Source organism: Camelina sativa, chromosome 5, assembly GCF_030686135.1.
Source record: "Camelina sativa cultivar CO46 ecotype springtype chromosome 5, ASM3068613v1".
Taxonomy (NCBI): Eukaryota; Viridiplantae; Streptophyta; class Magnoliopsida; order Brassicales; family Brassicaceae; genus Camelina; species Camelina sativa.
The window spans coordinates 3,959,651-3,982,074 of NC_141884.1; the positions used below are offsets into that span (position 1 = coordinate 3,959,651).

The 22,424-nt window shown below is 35.7% G+C and overlaps 4 protein-coding genes and 2 pseudogenes across 5 annotated transcripts; 5 read left to right on the top strand and 1 right to left on the bottom strand.

Annotated features, from left to right (window-relative positions):
- The first annotated feature begins 1,219 nt into the window (after nucleotides 1-1,219).
- On the top strand, nucleotides 1,220-3,969 carry LOC104785372 (laccase-5). Its single transcript, XM_010510571.3, has 6 exons — nucleotides 1,220-1,485; nucleotides 1,574-1,725; nucleotides 1,822-2,066; nucleotides 2,156-2,284; nucleotides 2,471-3,439; nucleotides 3,544-3,969. The coding sequence occupies exons 1-6, from the start codon at nucleotides 1,375-1,377 to the stop codon at nucleotides 3,672-3,674; spliced, it is 1,737 nt and encodes a 578-aa protein (XP_010508873.1). The 5' UTR covers nucleotides 1,220-1,374; the 3' UTR covers nucleotides 3,675-3,969.
- Nucleotides 3,970-4,600: 631 nt separating this feature from the next.
- LOC104785373 (ribosome biogenesis protein BOP1 homolog) lies at nucleotides 4,601-9,018 on the top strand. The gene is made up of 15 exons (XM_010510573.3): nucleotides 4,601-4,881; nucleotides 4,992-5,118; nucleotides 5,273-5,415; nucleotides 5,517-5,671; nucleotides 5,755-5,872; nucleotides 5,965-6,235; nucleotides 6,329-6,437; nucleotides 6,523-6,625; nucleotides 6,710-6,860; nucleotides 6,946-7,078; nucleotides 7,158-7,264; nucleotides 7,367-7,431; nucleotides 7,570-8,119; nucleotides 8,205-8,294; nucleotides 8,536-9,018. Exons 1-14 carry the CDS (start codon nucleotides 4,720-4,722, stop codon nucleotides 8,288-8,290), a joined length of 2,280 nt encoding a protein of 759 aa, XP_010508875.1. The 5' UTR covers nucleotides 4,601-4,719; the 3' UTR covers nucleotides 8,291-8,294; nucleotides 8,536-9,018.
- LOC147943251 (dehydration-responsive element-binding protein 2C-like) lies at nucleotides 8,997-11,065 on the top strand. The gene is made up of 2 exons (XM_087451991.1): nucleotides 8,997-9,172; nucleotides 9,799-11,065. Exons 1-2 carry the CDS (start codon nucleotides 9,150-9,152, stop codon nucleotides 10,808-10,810), a joined length of 1,035 nt encoding a protein of 344 aa, XP_087308117.1. The 5' UTR covers nucleotides 8,997-9,149; the 3' UTR covers nucleotides 10,811-11,065.
- A 1,365-nt stretch (nucleotides 11,066-12,430) lies between these two features.
- On the top strand, nucleotides 12,431-13,735 carry LOC104788847 (uncharacterized; annotated as a pseudogene).
- Nucleotides 13,736-15,765: 2,030 nt separating this feature from the next.
- On the top strand, nucleotides 15,766-17,039 carry LOC104785375 (abscisic acid receptor PYL6 pseudogene; annotated as a pseudogene). Its single transcript, XR_015558218.1, has one exon. The product of XR_015558218.1 is annotated as an abscisic acid receptor PYL6 pseudogene (transcript).
- Nucleotides 17,040-19,304: 2,265 nt separating this feature from the next.
- LOC104785376 (protein trichome birefringence-like 33) lies at nucleotides 19,305-21,906 on the bottom strand. The gene is made up of 6 exons (XM_010510578.3): nucleotides 21,127-21,906; nucleotides 20,805-21,027; nucleotides 20,546-20,717; nucleotides 20,249-20,448; nucleotides 19,994-20,152; nucleotides 19,305-19,792 (listed from the first exon to the last, which is right to left on the bottom strand). Exons 1-6 carry the CDS (start codon nucleotides 21,308-21,310, stop codon nucleotides 19,453-19,455), a joined length of 1,278 nt encoding a protein of 425 aa, XP_010508880.1. The 5' UTR covers nucleotides 21,311-21,906; the 3' UTR covers nucleotides 19,305-19,452.
- Nucleotides 21,907-22,424: the final 518 nt, after the last annotated feature.

The following is a 22,424-nucleotide window of genomic DNA, read 5'->3' on the forward strand; positions in this document are numbered from 1 at the left end:
CCGATATAGTAACTGTATTAAAATTATAATTTTCTTTTATAAAACTCTTGAAATGAGAAAAAAAAAAAAGAATAAGATACAGTAATGACTGAGACATGCGCTTAATTCGTCTTTGTTTAGGTATTATACTGTTGAATGTAGGTGGCCACATAAAGATTAAAGAAATACTACGTACTACTAAATTCTATTTATGTACACGTTTTTCCTTCTTTGATTTATATGAATAATTATCTATGTTTGGGAACATGCATATTATATATTTCAAGCCTAATTACGTTTAAAAACTAGAATCAAAATTAAAACGTTAAACTTTTCCAAGAATACAAATACTAAAATCAAAATTTGAACTCAAAAATACATATCAGTTTGCAATGAACTTTTGCAACGGAGACATCCGTCACAAAATATATAGCGATGTAACTATTGACGGACATGCGGCGATCCACACGTTAATTAAATGGTAAATACATCATAAACTAATGATGAATAAAATATTGTAAAACATATAAAACTTAACAACGAAATAGCAAAGGTTGCATAAAAGTGTTACAAATTCCTCGGTAAAGTTTACGACGGATAAAATCCATAGCAAATAGCCATACACAGTTCTTATCCCAAGACCGAACAGTCCAACTAACGGGATCAAGATCCAATTAATAATGAAAACGACTAGCATTACTATTATGACAAAGATCTTATCCTAAGCCTATATATGAAAATGCCAATTAAACCTGTCCAATCTTGGATTTTATGATATAAAACTATATTGGGGCATGCAGGTTAATTGCTGCGCCTGGTGAGCTTGATCTTAATATAGATAGATAGTTCACAAATCACACAACATTGCGTACTTATGTTTTGTTGGCAACCCAGTGTACACATCTCAATAAAATATTTTAATAGTGTAATTTATTTGTACTATGTTTATTATGGCAATTATGGAATATCACATCCAAAGTCAATAGAAAAAGCGTGTTAACCAAGAATTGAAGAGACGTAACTAATCACCTTTCCAAAAAATAAGAAGAAAAAATATTGTTTCACTCGGTGATTATACTTTTCTTCTAGGCCCCAGTGGGTGCAACTACTCTTTCTAGTGTTGAACCAAGTTTTGGCCTTCAATTAAATCAAAACCTAATCCTCCAACCGTAAACAACATATTTCTCGTAAAAGAAACATATACAAATATAACAAAGAAAAATACAAATTGACTAAATAAATATATATATTCACCAAGTTTTTGAAAATGTATTGTCTTTTGTCTCCCTATATAAACTCTATATCATTTCATTCTTATTCCCAACCCAACACTTATCTTCCACACTTCATCCAAAACCCTCTACCTCAAAACCGAAGTTTATCGAAATCGCACTGATGGAGATCGCCAAGAGCCTCGTCTATTTTATCTCTTTGGCTGTTGTTCTTCTCTTGATCACTTCCATGGCAGAAGCCAATGTTGTTAAAGCACACCACCACGAGTTCATCGTACGATCTCATTTCAAATATTTTTAAAGTTGTTAATTAAAATGTAAAAGAAGATGTATGCTTACATGTTTATATGTTATTCATGCAGATACAAGCGACGAAAGTGAAGAGACTATGTGAAACACACAACAGCATAACGGTCAACGGAATGTTTCCCGGTCCAACACTTGTAGTCAACAACGGTGATACTCTCGTTGTCAAGGTCGTTAACCGAGCCCGGTACAACGTCACAATCCACTGGTAAGCTACGATAACAACCACACTCACGTGCTGCTAGTAATGAATGAGCCTTCGTTTTGTTTTTTTTACTGATGAACGGTTTGGTGTGGCTATCAGGCACGGTGTAAGGCAGATGCGAACTGGTTGGGCTGATGGACCGGAATTCGTGACCCAATGTCCAATCAGACCGGGATCAAGCTACACGTACCGGTTTACAATTCAAGGACAAGAAGGTACACTTTGGTGGCATGCTCATAGTTCGTGGCTTAGAGCAACTGTCTACGGTTCACTTCTCGTCCTTCCTCCGGCTGGTTCATCTTACCCTTTCCCAAATCCTCACCGCAACGTCCCTCTCCTTCTCGGTACAATTTAAATAAAATCCAAAATCATGATTAATAAAAAAAACAATCATATAACTGATTTTGACTTTGGTATATTATGATTCTTTAAGGTGAATGGTGGGACGCAAATCCGGTTGATGTATTGAGAAAATCTATACGAACCGGAGGAGCTCCAAGTAACTCCGACGCTTACACCATCAATGGTCAACCTGGCGATCTCTATAAATGCTCTTCTCGAGGTTTTACTCTTTTTTTCTTCAAATAAACTTTTCCCATATTCATATTTTTTTTTCCCAACTGTCATAACTGAATTTGGTATATTTTAGTCAAATAAATATTTTTGAAGAAAAAAAAAACACATCAGCACAAAAGACTAAAAAAATAAGTATATTAATTAGACTTTTTATATTCTTTTTTTGTGACAGATACGACAATAGTACCAATAAATGTTGGTGAGACTATACTATTACGGGTAATAAACTCCGCACTGAACCAACCGTTATTCTTCACGGTGGCTAACCACAAGCTCACGGTGGTCGGAGCTGACGCATCTTACCTAAAACCCTTCACCACCAACGTGATTGTCCTCGGCCCGGGCCAAACCACCGATGTCCTCATAAAAGGTGACCAACCACCAAACCGCTACTACATGGCTGCAAGAGCTTACCAAAGCGCCCAAAACGCACCGTTTGGCAACACAACCACAACCGCAGTCCTACAATACAAAACCGCACCTTGCTGCGGTGGTGGAAGCGCCAAGAACGGTATCAAACCAGTCATGCCTCTCCTCCCTTCCTACAACGACACAAACACGGTCACACGTTTCAGCCAAAGCTTCCGGTCACTAAGACGAGCCGAGGTTCCGACAGTAATCGACGAGAATCTATTCGTAACCATCGGACTCGGTCTCGACAACTGTCCCAAGAACTTCAGATCAAGAAGATGTCAAGGTCCTAACGGCACACGTTTCACTGCATCGATGAACAACGTTTCATTTGCTCTTCCAAGTAACTACTCACTCCTTCAAGCTCACCACCATGGAATCCCTGGAGTCTTCACGACTGATTTCCCAGCCAAGCCTCCGGTGAAATTTGATTACACGGGTAACAACATAAGCCGATCTCTCTACCAACCTGATAGAGGCACAAAGCTATACAAGCTCAAGTATGGATCAAGAGTTCAGATTGTTCTTCAAGATACCGGTATAGTAACTCCTGAAAATCATCCCATTCATTTACACGGCTACGATTTCTACATTGTCGCCGAGGGTTTCGGTAACTTCAACCCCAAGAAAGATACCGCGAAATTCAATCTCGAAGATCCGCCTCTTAGAAATACTGTCGGTGTACCTGTTAATGGTTGGGCCGTCATCAGATTCGTAGCAGACAACCCTGGTAAGCCAAAAATTATACTACAAAAATTCTTAAAACTTACATTTGGAGTATCACTTTTCTAGTTGACCGGGACTAATTATGTGTACAAAAATGAATGAAAACAGGGGTTTGGATAATGCATTGTCATCTAGATGTACACATATCATGGGGACTAGCAATGGCTTTCGTGGTTGAGAACGGGAAGGGAGTTTTGCAAACAATGGAACAACCTCCTCCTGATTTGCCCGTCTGTTAGGGAGTTGTTCAAAATCATCTCTGTAACATAAAACCACATTATAGTTTTCATGTTATATTCAATTGTTTTTTGTTGGTTATAGACTTAAACCGGGTGCTACTCCCTGAGTTGGACCAGCATGCACCCTTCAGTTTCCATTTTTTTCCGATTGTTGTTGTATTCTTTTGACATTATAGTACCAAATCAAATGCTAGCTAAGAGTATCATGAAATTTGATTTCCTTTGATATTTCGAAAAGTTGTAATTGACTAAGGGAATGAAATTGATGTGTTAGAATGTTTGTTGAGCTAGAAAATTCTAATTGTTTCCATAATCAGCCAGGAAATTAAGCGACCATAAACAACAGATTCTTTTGGCGTAATATTTGGCTGAGTCAAAATCGAAGGTTCAACCACATGTAGAATATTTTGAAGTTGTGAAGGGAAGAAACTTATCCTAATTCGTTTATGTTTTCTAAAATGGATTTGCTTTATTGATGAAGACTGAAGATTATTGTTTTACGTAACATTGTATTTGAACTTGAAATTGAAAAAGATAATGAGTTATGAAATGACATAAAAGAAAAAAGTGGCTGGGAATAAAATTAGTTGAGCAGAAAAGTTTGGAGGACAAAGTGATATTGATTGAATCGCAACTTCGACATTACCACAGAAGAAACAAAAGTTGTCATGACTTTTGATAATTTTTGAGTTTTCTAACAATCTAACTAATAATAATCATTCTTACACATGCATGTTTTAATGTTTTTCTTTGATTCAACCCCGAATCAAACTCTGTTTTTACTTTTTACGGTTTTTACCTTTCACGTTTACCATTCATTGAAACAACAACACAAAGGTGTCAATCGTCTTCACGAAAGGCCCGTTAATATACAAGCCCATTAAAATATAGGCCCAGTATACATACTATTGCGACTTAGAAACCCTAAAACCCTAAATCTTTTTTTCTGTCAAACAAACCCTAAATCTTTTGTTCCTCATCTGCCACCTTTAATTAAATCTACAAATTTCGTCGCAGACGAAACCACGCCTCCGGAAAAGCTCCGATGACGAAGAAGAGCAAAGGAGGTAAAGAAGATAAGACGGCGATAGAAACCACAAGCAAAAGCGTTTCTGGGAAATCTCAGAAACAGAAGAAACCAGTTGAGAAGGAAGTAGAAAAAGAACTGATAGAAGAATCTGGAACTGATTCTGATTACGACGGTGATGTATGTATACTTCTCTCTACCTTCTCTTTTGCTTTTATCACTTCGAGATTTTTTTATTTACTCTGCATTTGTGTTGATTCTGGTTTTGTTATTGTTCTTGTGATTTTTAGAGTTTGTCCGGGTCTTTGAATTCGGATGATTTCGACTCCGATATCTTCGAATCAGAAGATGATGTAACACAGGGAGGAACAGAAGAAGATGGAGGAGATGGTGAATCATCTCAAGACGAGCTGCTTGGTAATTTGCTTGTGACTCTTCTTCAGGATTGAAAAGCTTATTACTTTAGAGTTTTGTTTGAATATACTCGTGTGGTGGGGGGAATAAAGTTTCGAGCTTTTTTATATATGGTAATGTAAATTCAAGTATGAGTTTCGTGGATGTGATGCTGTAGATAACGAGGGCTCAATTGATAATGAGGATGGTGAGGATGGAAGTGAGCAAATAGATAGTGATAATAATGAGGAAGAAGATGGGAGTGATGAAGGTTCTGATCGAGATGAAGCGGTTGAAGAGAGCGATTCCTCTGAAGATGAGGTTTGATTGATGTTTTTCTCTGTTTCGTTTTTGACTTTGAAACTATCCTTTCTCCATTTTCCAGGCGACGTTATATATTTATATTCATTTATGATCTGTAGGTTGCTCCTAGAAATACAGTTGGGGATGTTCCCTTGGTGTGGTATAAAGATGAGAAACATATTGGTTATGACATCACCGGGAAGAAGATTACTAAAAAGGAAAGACGAGACAAACTTGACTCTTTTCTTGCAGCTATGGATGACTCTAAGAATTGGTTAGTTTGAAGACTTTTCTGTTTATTTATTATGTTGTTAGTTATCAGCATTATGCTGATTATATTTTATTTTTGGGATTTAGGCGCAAAATTAATGATGACTATAATGACGAGGAAGTGGAGCTGACTAAAGAGGAGTGCAAGATGGTTGGTAGATTGCTCAAAGGGGAAGCTCCACATGCTGACTTTAATCAATATGCGGTATGTATGTTGTTTTTTGTGTAGCCGTTTTATACTAATGGTGTACCAATCACTTCAAAATGTGACCTTTTGATTGATTCTCTTGGGACCAGGATTATGTTGACTGGTTCAAATGGCCTGATGCAATACATCCACTCTCAAGTGCACCAGAACCCAAGCGAAGGTTCATCCCTTCAATATGGGAGGCTAAAAAGGTTGTTAAGCTTGTTAGAGCATACCGGAAGGGGTTGATCAAGTTTGTTAAGCCTGAAGAAGAGCCTCAAGAAGGGCCCGTTCCATATCTTTTATGGGAAGACGCTTCGACTTCTGATCAAAAGAACAAGCATTTAACTTATATTCCTCCACCCAAGCTAAAATTGCCAGGTGAACATTTTTTGCTGACTTTCTGTTGTTTCTCTGCTTTTCTTAGGGAATTCCACTTTTCCAAGTTTAAATTTGTACTACTTGGCCTTCCAGGACACGAGGAGTCATACAATCCTTCTTTGGAATATATTCCAACAGAGGAGGAGAAAGCCTCGTATGAATTGATGTTTGAGGAAGATCGTCCAAAACTCATTCCTACCAGGTATGTAATAGTTTCGCTTCTTATACTCTGTTGTACTTTCTTTGGTTTTAGCTGAATCCTTATGATAAATTATGTTTGCGCATAGGTTTACATCTCTGAGAAGCATCCCAGCGTATGAGAATGCACTGAAGGAGTCTTTTGAACGTTGTTTGGATCTATACCTATGTCCGAGAATTCGAAAGAAGAGAGTGAGGACATTTTTTGATCATTCTCTTTCCTGGTTTCTTCTTATTTTCCTGTATGGATTCTCACAGTGTGTTTCTTTTCTCCAGATAAACATCGATCCTGAATCTTTGAAGCCGAAACTACCTAGTAGGAAGGATCTTAGACCCTATCCTAACTCATGTTATCTTGAATATAAAGGCCATACAGGGGCTGTTACCTCCATATCCACTGATAGTTCTGGCCAGTGGATAGCCTCAGGTATTTCAATTGTGTTTTCTTCAATTTCAACAAGCTCTTTTTTGGTTTTCAAGATGCCAATGGTGTATTCTTTTTTTCTTCAAAGGTTCAACTGATGGATCTGTTCGTATTTGGGAAGTGGAGACTGGTAGATGTCTTAAGGTCTGGCAGTTTGATGAACCTATTAAGTTTGTGGCTTGGAATCCTCTTTCCAGTCTTCCAGTTTTAGCCATCGCAATGTGAGTTAGGATCTTATGATTCTGCTTTTGGATTTACTGTAACTGTCTATTATAAAACATTCTAATCTCACATTTGCAGGGGACGAGATTTGTTTTTCCTGAACACCGAACTTGGGAATGATGAGGAACAGGAAGTTATTAAAGAGATGTTTCACTCAGAAAACATTCCAGAACCAGAAGCGTCTGGTAAGTATCTTAAAAGAACCACCATCATCTCGCAAATGATTGTGATAAAATTCCTAATGATAAATTCTTTTTGGGTTGATATATTTTGCACGATATCTATAGTTGCTGCAATTGTAACCTGGCTACCAGATGAGTTGTATGGAGGGATCAAAATCAGACATTTTAAGGTACATTTCTGCTAAACATCCACTATTTTTTTTATTTTTGGGACAAATTGCTAAATATCCTCTTTCAACAGTGTTATTACATGGAGAAATTTTAACTGGTTGGTTCACTTTTTTGTTGGTTAATAAAATATCTTTCAGAACATATCATCCATAGACTGGCACCGTAAAGGAGACTATCTCTCAACAGTGATGGCATCAGGCGAAACGCGAGGAGTGGTACTGCACCAACTCTCGAAAAAGAAAACACAGAGGCTCCCATTTAAGATCCGTGGGCTGCCAGTCTGTACACTATTTCATCCAAGCCTATCTTACATATTCGTGGCGACAAGAAAGGACGTGCGTGTTTACAATCTTTTGAAGACAGGCTTGGCCACGAAAAAGCTTGAGACGGGAATGAGAGAAATCTCATCCATGGCGATTCATCCAGGTGGTGATAATTTGATAGTAGGAAGCAAAGAAGGGAAGATGTGTTGGTTTGACATGGATCTGTCTTCAAAACCATACAAGACGCTAAAGAATCATCCGAAGGACATAACGAATGTGGCAGTTCATAGATCATATCCGTTGTTTGCGTCTTGCTCAGAGGATTCAACAGCTTACGTATTCCATGGGAAGGTGTATAATGATCTGAACCAGAATCCTCTGATTGTGCCGTTGGAGATTCTAAGAGGTCATTCTATTAAAGGAGGTCAGTTTTTTAATCCTTAAGAAAACACCATTGTATAGTAGTTTATATTCATGGGATTTGATATATATTCTTTTTTGGACTACAGGAGTCTTGGACTGCAAGTTCCACCCAAGACAACCATGGCTATTCACCGCAGGGGCTGACTCAATAATCAAACTCTATTGCCATTAAAATGGTTCGCAAAACCAAACCGTATTTTTGACAATTTTTCATATCTTTTTTCTTTCTTGTTGTATTCACTTATCTTACATTGCTTGAAAATTGTACTCGAAATCGATTATGTAGTAGTAGTTTTAATGACAAAAGGTACAAGTTTTTGTTATGATCGAATTATTTATTAAGATATCTAATTTGTAGCGTTTCCAAAAGTTTATACGGAGTTCTTGAAGTTAAATACAGTTTGTTTTTGTTTCCAGATTTGGTTTGGTTTCAGAGTCGCATACAATGAATGAAGGACATTGGATCCTCGAAGTAGTTGTAGTAGAGAAAGGAAAAAAGGATCGTGTCACTTGAAAGGCTAAAAACTGGATTATCAAGACTTGGAACTATGACTAATCAACGGTAATGATGTGGCGTTTTTATCAAAACGGGGGGCAAAAGAGGGAAGTTACATAGAAGCTCTGAGGATAAAATCGTCTAAAACGCGTCAAATGGTTAGAGAAGTTAACTTAGGCCCAAAGCAAAAGAAAATGGATTTAGCCGAATTAAAATCAGAATCCGGAACGTTCGAGCGCCACGTCATTACCAAAATATCTGAAATATCTCCTAAAGAGTTTTTTTTTTTTTTTTTTTTTTTTTTTTTGTTTAAGTTTATAGTATATGTAAAACGCTTCGCCTTTAACAATCACAAATTTCTGTTTTTTTTTGTTTTGGTTAAAGTAGACGATTGCTTCCTTCTCTTTCTCTGCTTACGAAAAAGCTATCACCTTTTGCTACTACTACTTACTGTTACATTCAATCCTTTGTTGTTCTTGCGTTTCACAAATCTTATTCTGAATCTTCTGCTACTTTGCTCGAGTGTTTTTCTTACATGCCGTCGATGATTGTTGACAGGTTTGTTTTATTATCAAACATTTTTACTTTTTTTTTCATTTCCTTTTTTTTTTTTGGTTTCTCAATTCGGTTCGTGTTTTTGTAATTTCGTCTCTATCTATATCTGATTCCTGTGTGCGTTAGGGCTTTAAGATTTTGTTTCTACATGATTGTTTTTTTTCGGGTTGGTGCGTGTTCCCAAGTTGCTTTTGTTTGTGCGTGTATGTGTGTGTGTGTAAATGGTGGAAGCTGAAGGGTTTAAATTTTAGGGTTCATCGTTAACAATGGAACTACTCTACTTTATTGATTTTGAGCATGCTTTGTCTCTATTGATTTAGAGTTCTGTTCGTGTGTGGTAAATAAACTTGGAAATTTGTGATTTTAGCTGAAATAATCGTTAAATGTGGTACCTTTACGGCTTTACCCAAAGTATAAGTTAGTTTTCATGGGTAGATTCTTCATTTCTCTAAGTTTTAGGATTTTTCTCTGTTTCTAATTTTGTTCGTGATTGCACTTTCTTTGTTTTGCTCGTTATGATGCCTGCAGATTGTGAATAAAAACTTCTCCTTGTAGCTACTTAGGGGTGTTTTGATTTACGTTCTAGAGCAGGTAGCTAATCTTGCTTCTATGCCCTTTGATTCTCCCAGGAAAAGGAAGTCACGCGGAGAACGAGAACGAGATGTAGCTGAGATTCTTAGGAAATGGAGAGAGTACAACCAGCAGACCGAGACAGATTCTTCTTACATCGATGGTGGGATTCCTAAACGAATCCGAAAGGCTCCTACTCAAGGTTCCAGAAAGGGTTGTATGAGAGGTAAAGGAGGACCTGAAAATAGGTATTGTGACTATAGAGGAGTTAGACAGAGGACTTGGGGTAAATGGGTTGCTGAGATCCGTGAGCCTGGCAAAGGTGGTAGGTTATGGCTAGGTACTTTCTCTACTTCACATGAAGCTGCATTGGCTTATGACGAGGCTGCCAAAGCTATGTATGGTCACTCTGCCCGGCTCAATCTTCCTTATTTCACTACTAATGGCTCTTCTTCTACTGCCGCCACTGTGTCTGGCTCGGTCACTGCTTTTTCTAATGAATCTGAAGTTTGTGCACATGAGGATACAAATGAGATATCTGGTTTTGCTCAGGTGAAACTAGAGGGTAATAGCGGTGATTATGTTACCTTTGATAGTTCTCAGTGTATTAAAGAGAAGCTGAACGTAAAAGAGGAAGAGAGGGAACTTAACTCGGTTGATGCTTTTGGAACTGGACAGGAATCGAAAAAAGAGACCTTAGATGATTGGTTAATGGGAAATGGCAATGATCAAGCACCATTCCGATTTGATGTGGACGAAACATTTGATATCAGTGAGCTGTTGGGTAAACTAGATGACAACAATGCGTCTGGTCAAAACACTATGCAGTGTCAAGTTAATAGAAAGCCAAGCTTCAGTGACCAAATGCAGTTTCAAGATGCTAACTTGCCCGAGAGCCTCAACCCCATGGAGATTGCTGCTAATCCTGAAGTTGATTATGAATATCATTACACGCAGCAGAATGAAATGGAGAACAATGGTATTGGTTTAGACCATCGCAGGTTCCAGGATCTTGACGTACAGGAGGACTTGGATTTTGGAGGAGGGAAAGATGTTCATGGCGCTACATAAGATCATAAATTCATATGACTGGCCTAAGATTGTGATTCTGCTCCGAGACTGTTTAGCCGTTATTTGCTATAGAAGCTGACTCTCTTTGAAGCTGCTGATGATACTTTCTGATGTTAATGGTTTTGATGCATAGTAAATGTGGTTAGGTAATGTAGGACAAGTTCAAATATGATTCCTTCTTTCAAAGTTTGGATTTATAGGAAGTTTTGATAAATTAAAAAGCCTATAAAGTTTTTGATCTTTGAAGTTTGGATATATATAATTTGTTGGTTGGTTCCTTATGCAACCCAAACTCTCACATCTAATTTTCATCTTAGGGAGTGGAGATGGAATAAGAGTGTGATGGTTGCGTTAGTGATTTTATTGACTTTGCAAGTTTGATTATTCAAGAAACTAGTAGATCAAATTGCTTGGCTTAGTTTAATTGTCATCTTATTAAATTTGGAAATTTCAGTAGTGGAATTTTATGGTCTGCAGACTTTCCTCAGGTTGTATGAAAGATTACATAAGCAATGAGGTAAGAAAAAAAAGTGTAATATACAAAGAGCAAATTGATAGAATAATAATTTATCTATCTGTATTTTCTACAAAGAGCAAATTGGGTCCTATTTGAAAGTGCCAATGGGACATAGTTTTATATTAGTAAATGGGGTTTTTTAAAATTTAATTTATTCCATATTTGGTCTCCAAAAATCGTGTTTCTTGCTCGAATCTTAAAGATCTTCAGAACTTTTCAGAAGAAGAAAATGAAGAAAACAAGTTGCCAAACTGTTAATTAATTTATCCAAACAATTTGGTGGATTTGGCCATTGCTCATCCACAATTTCCCCTTTGACAATGTGAGACACCTCTCTTTTCCATAAGAATGAGATGCAACTCTTTTGGACAATTTCTCCATTTAATACATTTTTTTTTGTCTATAATATCTTGCATTTCACGTTGTAATCTGATTCACTCAAATGTCTTCGCCGAATTTAATGATAAAATATCATTATTTATTTATTTTTAATAAAATTTTCAATACTAACTATGATTTTTTTATATTCAAGTGCATTTTCTTTATAATGCAGTTGGAGATTTTTGTTCTCTCGCTCAACAAATTTTCACAAACAAACAAACAACCGGTTTTACTCAAAAAAATATCTAAAATTATCTCTGATACTCATTATGAACTGTAAATAAGTTGATAGCAGAAAGAGTTAATGACATGTAGTCAAGTTGTTTGTATAAATGTTATTTCACCACTTCGAATTCAAACTTTGGATAATACAAACTTTATTGTTTCTCTCTCGTTTGATAATGTTTCCAAATTCGTATAAGGCATTAATTTGAGATTTGATTATATAAAACCCAAAATTTATCATCGTAATATCATACTGGTTTTATGTCTTTATGTCAAAGATAACACTCATCATTAACAGAAGAATGACAAGGATTTTGTATAATTATGTAGATGATGCAGAACAAACAAGCAAGATGGAAAACAAGCACTTCTTTTTTTCTTCTTTTTATTACTCTTAGGGTAACATAGATGTTAGTTCAGAGAGTAGTCGTTAATTCACAAAAATATTTCAGAAAAAAAAAAAAAGAATACATTTTCCACATCAACTTGTGTAATCTATGGTGTATTCAGTAATGTGTGTGTAAGGCCATATTTATCGCTGGATCAGATGGCTGATCTTAGAGCTTTTTAAATTAAAATTAATTGAACAGTACCCATAAGATCAGCCCAATTGATCTTGAATAAGATCAGTTCTTCTACTGATCTTAAGGGTGACGTGTCACCATGGGATAGAAAGTTTTGGTTTTTTTTTTCATTTCCTTGGAATATTATTTTTTCTGCTTCTCTCGCAAACCTCGACAAGGCCAAAGCGAAACGGCGAGAGATTTTTTTTCCCTGACTGTCATCTCTTCTGTCCGGCCACTGAAACACCGAGGCGACCCAGATCCGCCAGGAACCGAATCGGAATCCGATTCACCGAAACACAGCGAAGAGCATGAACAACCAGAGCAATCCAACCCTGAAGATGACGACGGTGGATGGAGTTTTGGTGGTCTGATGAAAACCCTAGCCACCAGATCCAAATCCGTGATTGAAACCTACCGACGAGATCTCGAAGAATTTGGTACAGGTCTGAAGAAGGAGATCGAAGTGGCTCAAGGATCGCTTGGTACTGTGGGACACACGATTGATGAACTTGGGAACACGGTGCTAAAAGGTACGGCTGATATCATTGCTCAAGGTAAGGAAGCGATCTTAGCCGCTGGTAATGATGAATATGATTCTTCTGATAACAATAGTAGTCAGAGTTTTGGTTGTCGTGATGATAGCTTTAGTTCGAAACCATACAGTCGTTTCGATGCTCAGATTCATGTTGTTCAAGGTGATCAGAGGTTTAGGTAGTCAGAGGTTTAGGTATTTCTATAAGGTTCACAAGCTCAAGCAGGCTGAGGATTTAAGGGCTAATCTTGTGAAACGAGCAATTTCTCTGGATGATGAGGAAGAATTGAGCTGGGATATTGATGATGAAGATGAGAGCAGCGAGAAAGAAGGAGACTAATAATGAGGAAGTTCCAGAAGCAAAACCAGTTGTTGTTGCTGCTACGGCTCCTCCTGCATCTGATGAGGCTCCAATCCAAGATTCAGTTAAACCAAAATCTGATGAGGCTGCTCCATCCCAAGAACCAACTAAACCAGATGTAGCTTGTGCTTCATCAGCAGCTCAACAAGCATCTGAAGAGGATTTGGGATGGGACGAGATCGAGGATATGAGTAGCATTGATGGTAAGGAAGTGAGTTTTCGGTCTGGTGGTAGTCCAAACCGAGATGAGCTGTGTAAACGTCTGAGTGCAGCAGAAGATGATGAAGATTTAAGTTGGGAAATTGAAGATGATGACGATGAATCATCATCAACCAAAGCTTAAAATGTTAGTTTTTTAAAATGGTGTTTTTTTCCTATCTTTTACTTGTTTTTGTAAGTTTCTGGCGGTTTTGCCTCCATTCTTCAGTTGTTTCTTCTCTCTTCAACATTTCTATATAATTTGATTTTGAAGATATCTTTTATTTCATCTCAAAATTTGAATAGTTCCGAAACTTATCTGCCACGACCGAATCATACACTCTTCTCTACTCTGCCCAACTCAAACATACCAAATCATACACTCTTCTCTCTTTTGTTCACCTTCTCTTTTTTGTTCAACTCAAACATACCAAATCAAACCATTTTCAATCCCACACCAAAGACATTTTATTTCACAACCTTGTCATGGCCATACAATAAATCGTGATAAACAAGCACATCGCAAATTAAAGGAGGATTTGATTGAGAATATTTGGAATAAATTTGGTCATTAATCTATCTATTAATTAAATAAAATGTTTGTCTTGTTTAATTAATTAAGTAATATGTTTGTTTTTTTTTAATTTTAATAAAAGTTTTATAAGTTTGCAATTAAAATGTTATTTTATAAATTTTTATAATTGTAATTTGTTTAATAAGAATATTAATAAACATTATATTATTAAATAGTTTTAAACATTCTTAAATTATTTATTAAACATTAATCTTTGTATTTATTAAACATTTTTAAATTTCTATAAAAATATTATATTATTAAATCTTAAGATCTTATACCTGTTCTCCCAATAACTAGCTCTTTAACAAAAGTTCTTAAGACCTGATCTTACAATATTTTTACAATATTTCTCCTCTAAGATCACCCTCTAAGATCACCCTCACCTGATTTCCCTATAAACATGCCTTAAGATAATTGGTGAGTGATTATGTCACCTAACCGGGAAAGCTTTACACGATGAGCAATCTTTACATCGAGGACTGTGCAAAAAATTGCAAATTGTAACTTTATTTTCTTTTCTTTTTATTCTACATAAACAAATGTATAATTAGTAATGCAAATTGCTCGACCTTATTCGTATTATTCTTAACAACTAGGACTACTTGGAAATATGTATAGTTGTATATAGTTGTTGGAAATCTAATGCATTAAAATCACCCTTTATTGTTTTTCCAAATTGTGTGTTTAATTTTGTTATTATGCCCACCACTCAAATTCAAGAGTCCTATCTATTCATTCGTTTGATTTGATCAATATATGTTTGTGGAAGAAAACAAAACACACTCAAGAAAAATTCGAAAATTTTCATGCACTTTATTATGTTAGTTACTTTTTAGCAAACTGCTTAGTTGATTTTCATCTAATTCGTCTATAATATTCTCTTTTTTTCTTTGTTTGAAAAAGGAATTTGATTAAATACTTTTTTAGTACTGTCAAAACACTCAAGTTGATTACAAGATGAGGAAAGATAATTATGATGGACCCACGACATGATTTATCTTCACCAACTTGGAATATTCAAAGTTCTATCGTAGTTATTTTTTGAAAATTTTACCGCAGTCGGAAGTTTCCAATGAAATTCACAAACACATCTAATCTTTTTGCTCAGCCATCACAAAAACAAAGGTCTATCCATCCAATAATTTGTTTCAAGAATTTTTAGCCAAAACTATGCACAACGTATAGCTCTTAACCAATATAGCTTGACCAACTCGACCCATATATAGTGATCATGTTCTAGTTTCAAATTGACATCCTAAAAATGTTTATTAAAATTTTAGCTTTAACTCTATTGGTAAACACCGTTATAATAATCGGTGAGATAGAGAAATTATTTCTCATTATCTTATGTGATATTTGTTCCATTCAAGATTCTAATTTGAGTAATGCGTGTATATGGTATTTAAGAATTTATGGTTACGTCTACATGCACATTCCTTGTGATGACAAGTCATAAACAGGGCAAGTAAAAGAAAAAACAAAAACTCAAATTTAAATAACCGGTTATACAATCGAGAACCAGTCGATAGATTTTCGTGGGGAACCGGGCCGGTCCTTGATATAAAGAGAGAAAGAGAGAGAGACGTTTCTTTATTAAGTGAAACTACAAACTCCAAACAAATCCCAAGTGGACACAACCGACGAACCCACACAAACTAAAACACATCCTTCTTCTTCTCTCTCTCTCTCTTTCCTAATCCACATACTTGCATTTTTATATGTAAACACTCTGTCCTTATATACTTATGTAAATATCTCATTTACTCATTAATACAACCTCACGAAGAAACCCCCCTTTTGTTTTCTTATAGAGAGAGAGAATATTTTATAAAGAGAAATATAGAGAGAAGAAGAAGATCATTTGCTTTTAAAATGCCAACGTCGATACAGTTTCAGAGATCTTCCACCACCGCAGAAGCAGCCAACGCCACCGTAAACAACTATCTCCACCACCAAAAACACGTTCAAAAAGTGAGCCTCACGCGCGGGATGCCTGATGTGCCGGAGCACGTGGAGCGTTCCCACACGCACGTGGTTGGCCCTTCTCAGTGCTTCTCCGTCATGGTACAAGACGTAGAGGCTCCTGCTTCCGCCGTTTGGTCGATCTTGAGCCGCTTCGAGCACCCTCAAGCGTACAAACACTTCGTTAGGAGCTGTCACGTTGCTTTCGGAGACGGTCGTGAGGTTGGATCGGTTAGAGAGGTACGAGTCGTCTCTGGTCTCCCCGCGGCGTTTAGCTTAGAGCGGCTTGAGATCATGGACGACGATCGCCACATCATCAGTTTCAGCGTCGTGGGTGGGGACCACAGGCTTATGAACTATAGGTCGGTGACGACGGTGCACGAGTCGGAGGACTCCGAAGACGGCGAGAAGAGGACACTTGTCGTTGAGTCATACGTCGTTGACGTACCGGCGGGTAACGATAAGGAAGAGACGTGTAGCTTTGCAGATACAATCGTACGGTGCAACTTGCTGTCTTTGGCTAAACTCGCCGAGAACACGTCTAAACGCTCGTAATTACATTTATATTTTTTTCATTATTCAACTTTTTTTTTTTTATTTTGTTTTTATTTTCTTTATTCTCTCTTTCAAAATTTATCTTCTTCTATTTTTGGGATTCTCGAGGTGGGTTTGGGTTCGAGATTTAAGTATTTATCTATCATCGGGGATGTTTCGAAACTACCAAAAAAAAAAAAAAACAACGAATTGAAGAAGATGGTTTTGATTTTTCGAAGTTAGGGTTTTAGGGTTTGTTAAAAGTGTTACGATACTTTATGTTTTACCCTTAAAACCATTTCTTCTTGAACTCTTTCTTTGTACAGTCTCTTGTAGCTCTAAAATTTAATAAACAAACATTGGTTGTTTTGTTTAATTAGGTTTTCTGATAATATTCTTCTCGCCCGGGTTACTTTGCATAAGTATCTTTGCTTAACAATGAAATAATATAGTGATTTTAGCTAATGATAATTGTTTCCTTATGTCGTCCGAGGTTAACGTTATGATATCTAATTAGAATTTGATCTTTATCATACGCTATAATGTACTAAAATTTACAAACAATTTGATTAATATAATGATAATCATTGGCATAAGTACTGATAAATACATATAATGAGATCTGAACAATTGTGGGCAGTCAGAAAACCCATGCATGTGCAGATGTGCTGATCCATATGATCCGTTTTTTCTTTATCCAAAGAAAATGATTAAGGAATCTATGTAGTTATACATAATTAATTCCCTTAAGATGTACAAACTCTATATATAGAATTACTTGCTCTCTTCAGTTAACTGATCATTTATACTACATCAGAGCATTCCACATTTGAAACAAAAAGGAACAATATGAAATAAAATCAACTCACCATAACTCGATCCATAAAGTGTAATTTATTTTAGGTTCTAAATTTATATTATAATATATAATAAATATACGTAATGCAAGGCCAAAAATGATTGGTGACAGGTAATGCTGAAATTTGGCAGGAAGAGCAGCATTATTTATTTTCCTATTTCGCAAACTTGAAAACTTTCATATAATTTTGTCATTTCATCAACCAACTTTACCATCAACGTTTTTTTTTTTTCACTCACCAAAAAATGATAATATTCCTCAATTTCTTTTTTATTTTTGGGATGCGTGAAGTGGTACAGGAATTCAAATGTCAAAATTATTACTTTCTTGCATTTTCTTTCCCTATATTATTATTATCTAATGAATTAAAACTTAACCTTATAATAAGATTATCTAGCTTGTTTGTTTAATATGAAGAATCCAATGAACAAGACGAAAAGACACATTCAAAGTTTTCCAAAAAAGCAAAACGAGTTACTAGTAGTTTTTTTTTACAATTAATTAACTAGTGAGATTTCGAGACTTGTGAAAACCAAATTCAAAATTAAATAGTACATACATACATACATACATATATAGAATTCATGAGTATAATCGTACGTAAAATGCAAGTTGGGTGGTGTAATAAAACCCCAACTTGTTAATAGAAAAGAAAAAACAAAACATGCAAGTTGCAAGGAAAATAAAAATAAAAAGTTGCTACTATTCTTTGACACCTTTTCTAGAAAAAATATATTCCATAAGTTTTAAAGGTTTTAAAAAAAAAAAAACAAATTGATTTATATAAATTGATTATTATGATAATGAGTACGACGAAATATTATGATATGTAAACATTGTCGTGGAAGGAAGGAAGGGAGTTGCAAGTTGAGGTGCAAGTTGGCAAGGAGGCCTATTAATGTTTTCTCTTCTTTTGGTCTTTTCTAAAATGACATTCAAACCCACCTAACCTTTTTTTTTTTTACATTCAAACTCACCTATTTGATTTTATTTTACTTTTATTCATCTATTCCTTATAATAAACCTATAAGAATTTTCATATTATTAATTTTTTTACTTATATAAGCAAGTAACACAGTATGTATTTTCCCGTGTGAATATGAAATTTTTGAGCAAAGCAGAGAGAGATACGCTTTTTGGGGGTTTGTATATTCCAATGTGGCATGTTGCTTATAAAGTATTAGTATTTTAATTTAACTAGTTATCTTTATAATTCAAATAGCATATGTAAACATGCATAAAAGATTGTGATAACGTACATAGCTGTGATGTATATATTACATACTTTTTAAAAAGCAAGGCAAATAGTTCATTTTCTTAGCTGGGCTATCTACCACTTTGACTAAATAAAATAAGAAAAAAAAATTTGCAATAAAATGTTTTAGTCATTTTCTGATTTATTTGATATCCATATGAGTGTTGTGTGTCTGAAAAAGGCAAACCAAATTCAAATATAACATGAAGAACACCTCCCTTTCCACCCTTAACCAAAAGCTTGGGTTAACCGAACTTTCAAATTTTGTATAACAAAAAAAAAAAGTTATTTTGTATAAAAAATTATATTTTCTTTCATAAATTATCGTTAAGTTTTAACAAGAATTAACCGAATATATATATATGTAATGTTAAAAAAAAATGTTAATAAGTTAGTGACTGTACTAAGTTTTAATTTTCTCTTGTAATAATAAAAAAAAATCATAAATTACTAAAACTTACACTACAGATCACACTTTTTTTTCTTTTTCCTACATACATTAATTAGAAACTATTTATCAATCTTGATTTGTGAAACCCTTTTGTCTTATAACCAAAAAAGACGAGACAATATCAATTCAATGACTACATTTTAAAAATTTATCGACAAATACCTCAATCCAAAATCAAAGCCAAAACGGTGTCGTATTTCAACAGAGAAACTATATTGTTTTAGTCAAGGGTAGAAAAGTTTAGCAAAGAGAAGCTCATTCCAAGTATCTTGAAGGCCAGGCAAGCACCAATGTACACAATCCGCATAGCTCGTCGGATTCTCCCGCTGTTCCGCTGTAAGTGGACTCCACTGCTTCTTGTATATCGACGTGTGCGCATCTTTCCGATAATTCGACATCTGCGTTATGTTCAGAAACGTTATCGGTGTTTTCGATCTCCCAAACACTTCTCCAATCACTTTCATTATGCTTTTACGAGAATCTGATCCCCAGTAGCTCGGATCTTCTATAAGTGTTGTCTGATTATAGCAGTTCTCACCCGGTTCACCTCCCCAATCTATGCCCCTGATACAGTCACAGAACCAGATCCAAACAAGTTCAACAAAAAGCCCTAACTAGTAGGTTTCTTGCTAAGAAAGAAACAATCAATTTGTCTATGTGAATAGTAAACTTTTAAGCAGTTCATTGTGTATCATGAGTGAAACAGTACTGAACTTCTCAATCTATGTGATAAATTTAACGATCAAAACGGTCAAAGTCACTAACTTGGCATGAGTTGGAGACATGCTTGTGAAGAAAACCCGAGTTTTCTTACGATCCATATTGTTCTTCACCCATCTCAACATACTCTTCATTCCCATCCGGTACGCATCTTCGGTCGAAACCTCAACGATATTCTTCTCTTTATCATCAAACGATCCTTGCCTATATATATATATACCCCAAAGAAACAATATCAGAAACCAGTCTAATGTATAGTTTATATGAATTGTTAGGTTTTAAAAAATGGTTACAACTTACAAGATGTTCATCTTCAATCCAGTCATCCACCATAAGTAAGTGTTGAAGATGATTATATCAACACCTTTCCAGTGACGACCATGTTTGTTTATTGACCCTTTTCTCACAACCCTATCTGAGATCCTATGTACAATTGCATCGTCTGAATTCGATTCTAGAAGAAACGGTGCCCAATAGAACTCTATCGTCGCGTTATACTCCTGAGCATAGAGATAATAAAACAGGTAAAATGTTGCAATACAGAGAAACCCCTAAAAGAGTGATGATTTGAAGTTTTCAAAGTAGATAGATGTTTACCTTGGCAGTGAAGACAGTGAGGGAACCATTGGTTTTAATTGATTTCTGATCTTCAGGGATAAGACGATGAAGAAGACAGACCATGGACACGAACATTCCACGGTTTAACGAGTCTCCTACATACATCATCCTCTTCCCTCTCAATGTCTCCAGCATCAACGTTGCATTGAATCTACGAAACAGAGAGAACAGAGTGACACATGAAATGGAGAAAACAGAGTTAAACCCATGAAACAGAGTGAATAGAGAGAGTTCTTACGTAGCAAGATCGCACTGATTGGGTTGCCACCGCCAGAATTGGTAATCTTTGTCGGGACGGCCGTGTTCTTGACACGTAAGCTGAGGTTGAATGTACGGACACTCCCATTCCTCGTACTGTGGTCGGGAGATTTCATCTCTAACCCATTTCCCGCTAAATACATCACACCTTTCCTCTGTTTTCCCAATAGCAAACGCAAGCTTCTCCGTCTTCTTGTTCTTCTCTTAAGAATCCAAGAAATTTCAAAAGAAAACACAATTTTAATTCCTCATTGTCAACAAGAATTTAAGCAAATGTTAAGAGTGAATGAACAAAACGTTACCGGGTGTTCGAGAAGGCGTGAGGACGAAGTTGGGTTCAAGCTGACCAAAGATGCACATGAAATCTTCGCCATAGAGGACAGAGACGAAGAGGATGAAGGCTAAGAGTGTAAAGAGGTAAGGAGAAAGACGAGTTTTTCTTGCAAGTGAAGAAGTAGCGAGTGAAATTGGTGATGAAGGCTTCATGTTTAAGGATTGAGAAAAGAGAAGAATGATGAGTGTCACAAAAATGTGATTTCAGAATTCAAATAGTATTAGGAAAAGAGAAAGATATAATTAAGAAATAAAAACTTTGGGGTTCTTGATGATCTCATTTCTCATCAACCTGCAAATAAGATGTGAGAGGAGGAAGCCAAAAAAGAACTTAACTTATCTTGGAATTGCTTCAAGAAATACTAAAGATGTGTATTGTACAATGATGATTAGGTGGTTTATAATATGGTTATGATCATATTAGGTGATGAAATTTTTGTGAATTAGCAAACTAAATACTCCTTAGTCCTTACTTAGGGTGGTGAGCAGGTAACTGTTGACGCAACAGAGTGGTTGTCTATACTAACTAATGATTTTTCGTAAGATTTAATCCATTTATTTTGAATGACATATCGAAAAAGGTATTTAATAGTAATTCATTCATTCGTGTTTTCAGCAAATATGTATGTCTCTGTTTGTTTTCAAGTAATCGGGTAATTGACACTGATTTTATGACAAAACAATCCCTGAATTCACCATTAGACTATATCTAGTTAGTTTTGTGTTTGACTAAATCCAAGCTAGATGGTTATGATTCAATCACTAGCTTCTTTTGTTAAAAAGAACAAAAATGTTAATTTCTTAGGCTTTTAATTGGTAGCTATTGGAAAATTTGAGATGGTGATGATGATTGATGGAGTTGAGTAATATATAACTTCACTTAGCTTCGAAGCCAAGTGTCCTTGAGGTGTTTTCGTACATGTTGATCGACTTGTAAAGATGAAACATCATTGTCTTCACTTTTGTCCAGTGGACTTTTGTTGTTACTTAGAAAACGATATAGAACAAAATCGACGGTTAACATTTATTAAAGTTAATTATAGAGACTGAAAAATATGAGATGCAACAAAATCTTTCTCTTTGGATGTTTGTTTTTCTTCTTCTAATTATTATTAGCAGAGAGTTCAATATGAGATGAAGATTGGGATTAGTTGAGAATTTGTTGGGCTTTCAACCTCGAGTATAGTTGGCTCACACTGTTCTTCTTTGTACATACTCCTCCACCCAGCAAAACACTAAGACAATATTATTCTAAACGCTACACTAC

Excerpts from the sequence above, each read along its gene's own strand:
- LOC104785372 (XM_010510571.3), top strand. The coding sequence starts at position 1,375 with ATGGAGATCGCCAAGAGCCTCGTCTATTTTATCTCTTTGGCTGTTGTT. Across the intron at positions 1,486-1,573 it reads CACACCACCACGAGTTCATC|ATACAAGCGACGAAAGTGAA; the intron begins GTACGATCTCAT and ends TTATTCATGCAG. Across the intron at positions 1,726-1,821 it reads TACAACGTCACAATCCACTG|GCACGGTGTAAGGCAGATGC; the intron begins GTAAGCTACGAT and ends TGTGGCTATCAG.
- LOC104785373 (XM_010510573.3), top strand. The coding sequence starts at position 4,720 with ATGACGAAGAAGAGCAAAGGAGGTAAAGAAGATAAGACGGCGATAGAA. Across the intron at positions 4,882-4,991 it reads ATTCTGATTACGACGGTGAT|AGTTTGTCCGGGTCTTTGAA; the intron begins GTATGTATACTT and ends TGTGATTTTTAG. Across the intron at positions 6,626-6,709 it reads CGAGAATTCGAAAGAAGAGA|ATAAACATCGATCCTGAATC; the intron begins GTGAGGACATTT and ends TCTTTTCTCCAG.
- LOC147943251 (XM_087451991.1), top strand. The coding sequence starts at position 9,150 with ATGCCGTCGATGATTGTTGACAG. Across the intron at positions 9,173-9,798 it reads CCGTCGATGATTGTTGACAG|GAAAAGGAAGTCACGCGGAG; the intron begins GTTTGTTTTATT and ends TGATTCTCCCAG.
- LOC104785376 (XM_010510578.3), bottom strand. The coding sequence starts at position 21,310 with ATGAAGCCTTCATCACCAATTTCACTCGCTACTTCTTCACTTGCAAGA. Across the intron at positions 20,449-20,545 it reads TCACTGTCTTCACTGCCAAG|GAGTATAACGCGACGATAGA; the intron begins GTAAACATCTAT and ends CTCTATGCTCAG. Across the intron at positions 20,153-20,248 it reads GGATTGAAGATGAACATCTT|GCAAGGATCGTTTGATGATA; the intron begins GTAAGTTGTAAC and ends ATATATATATAG.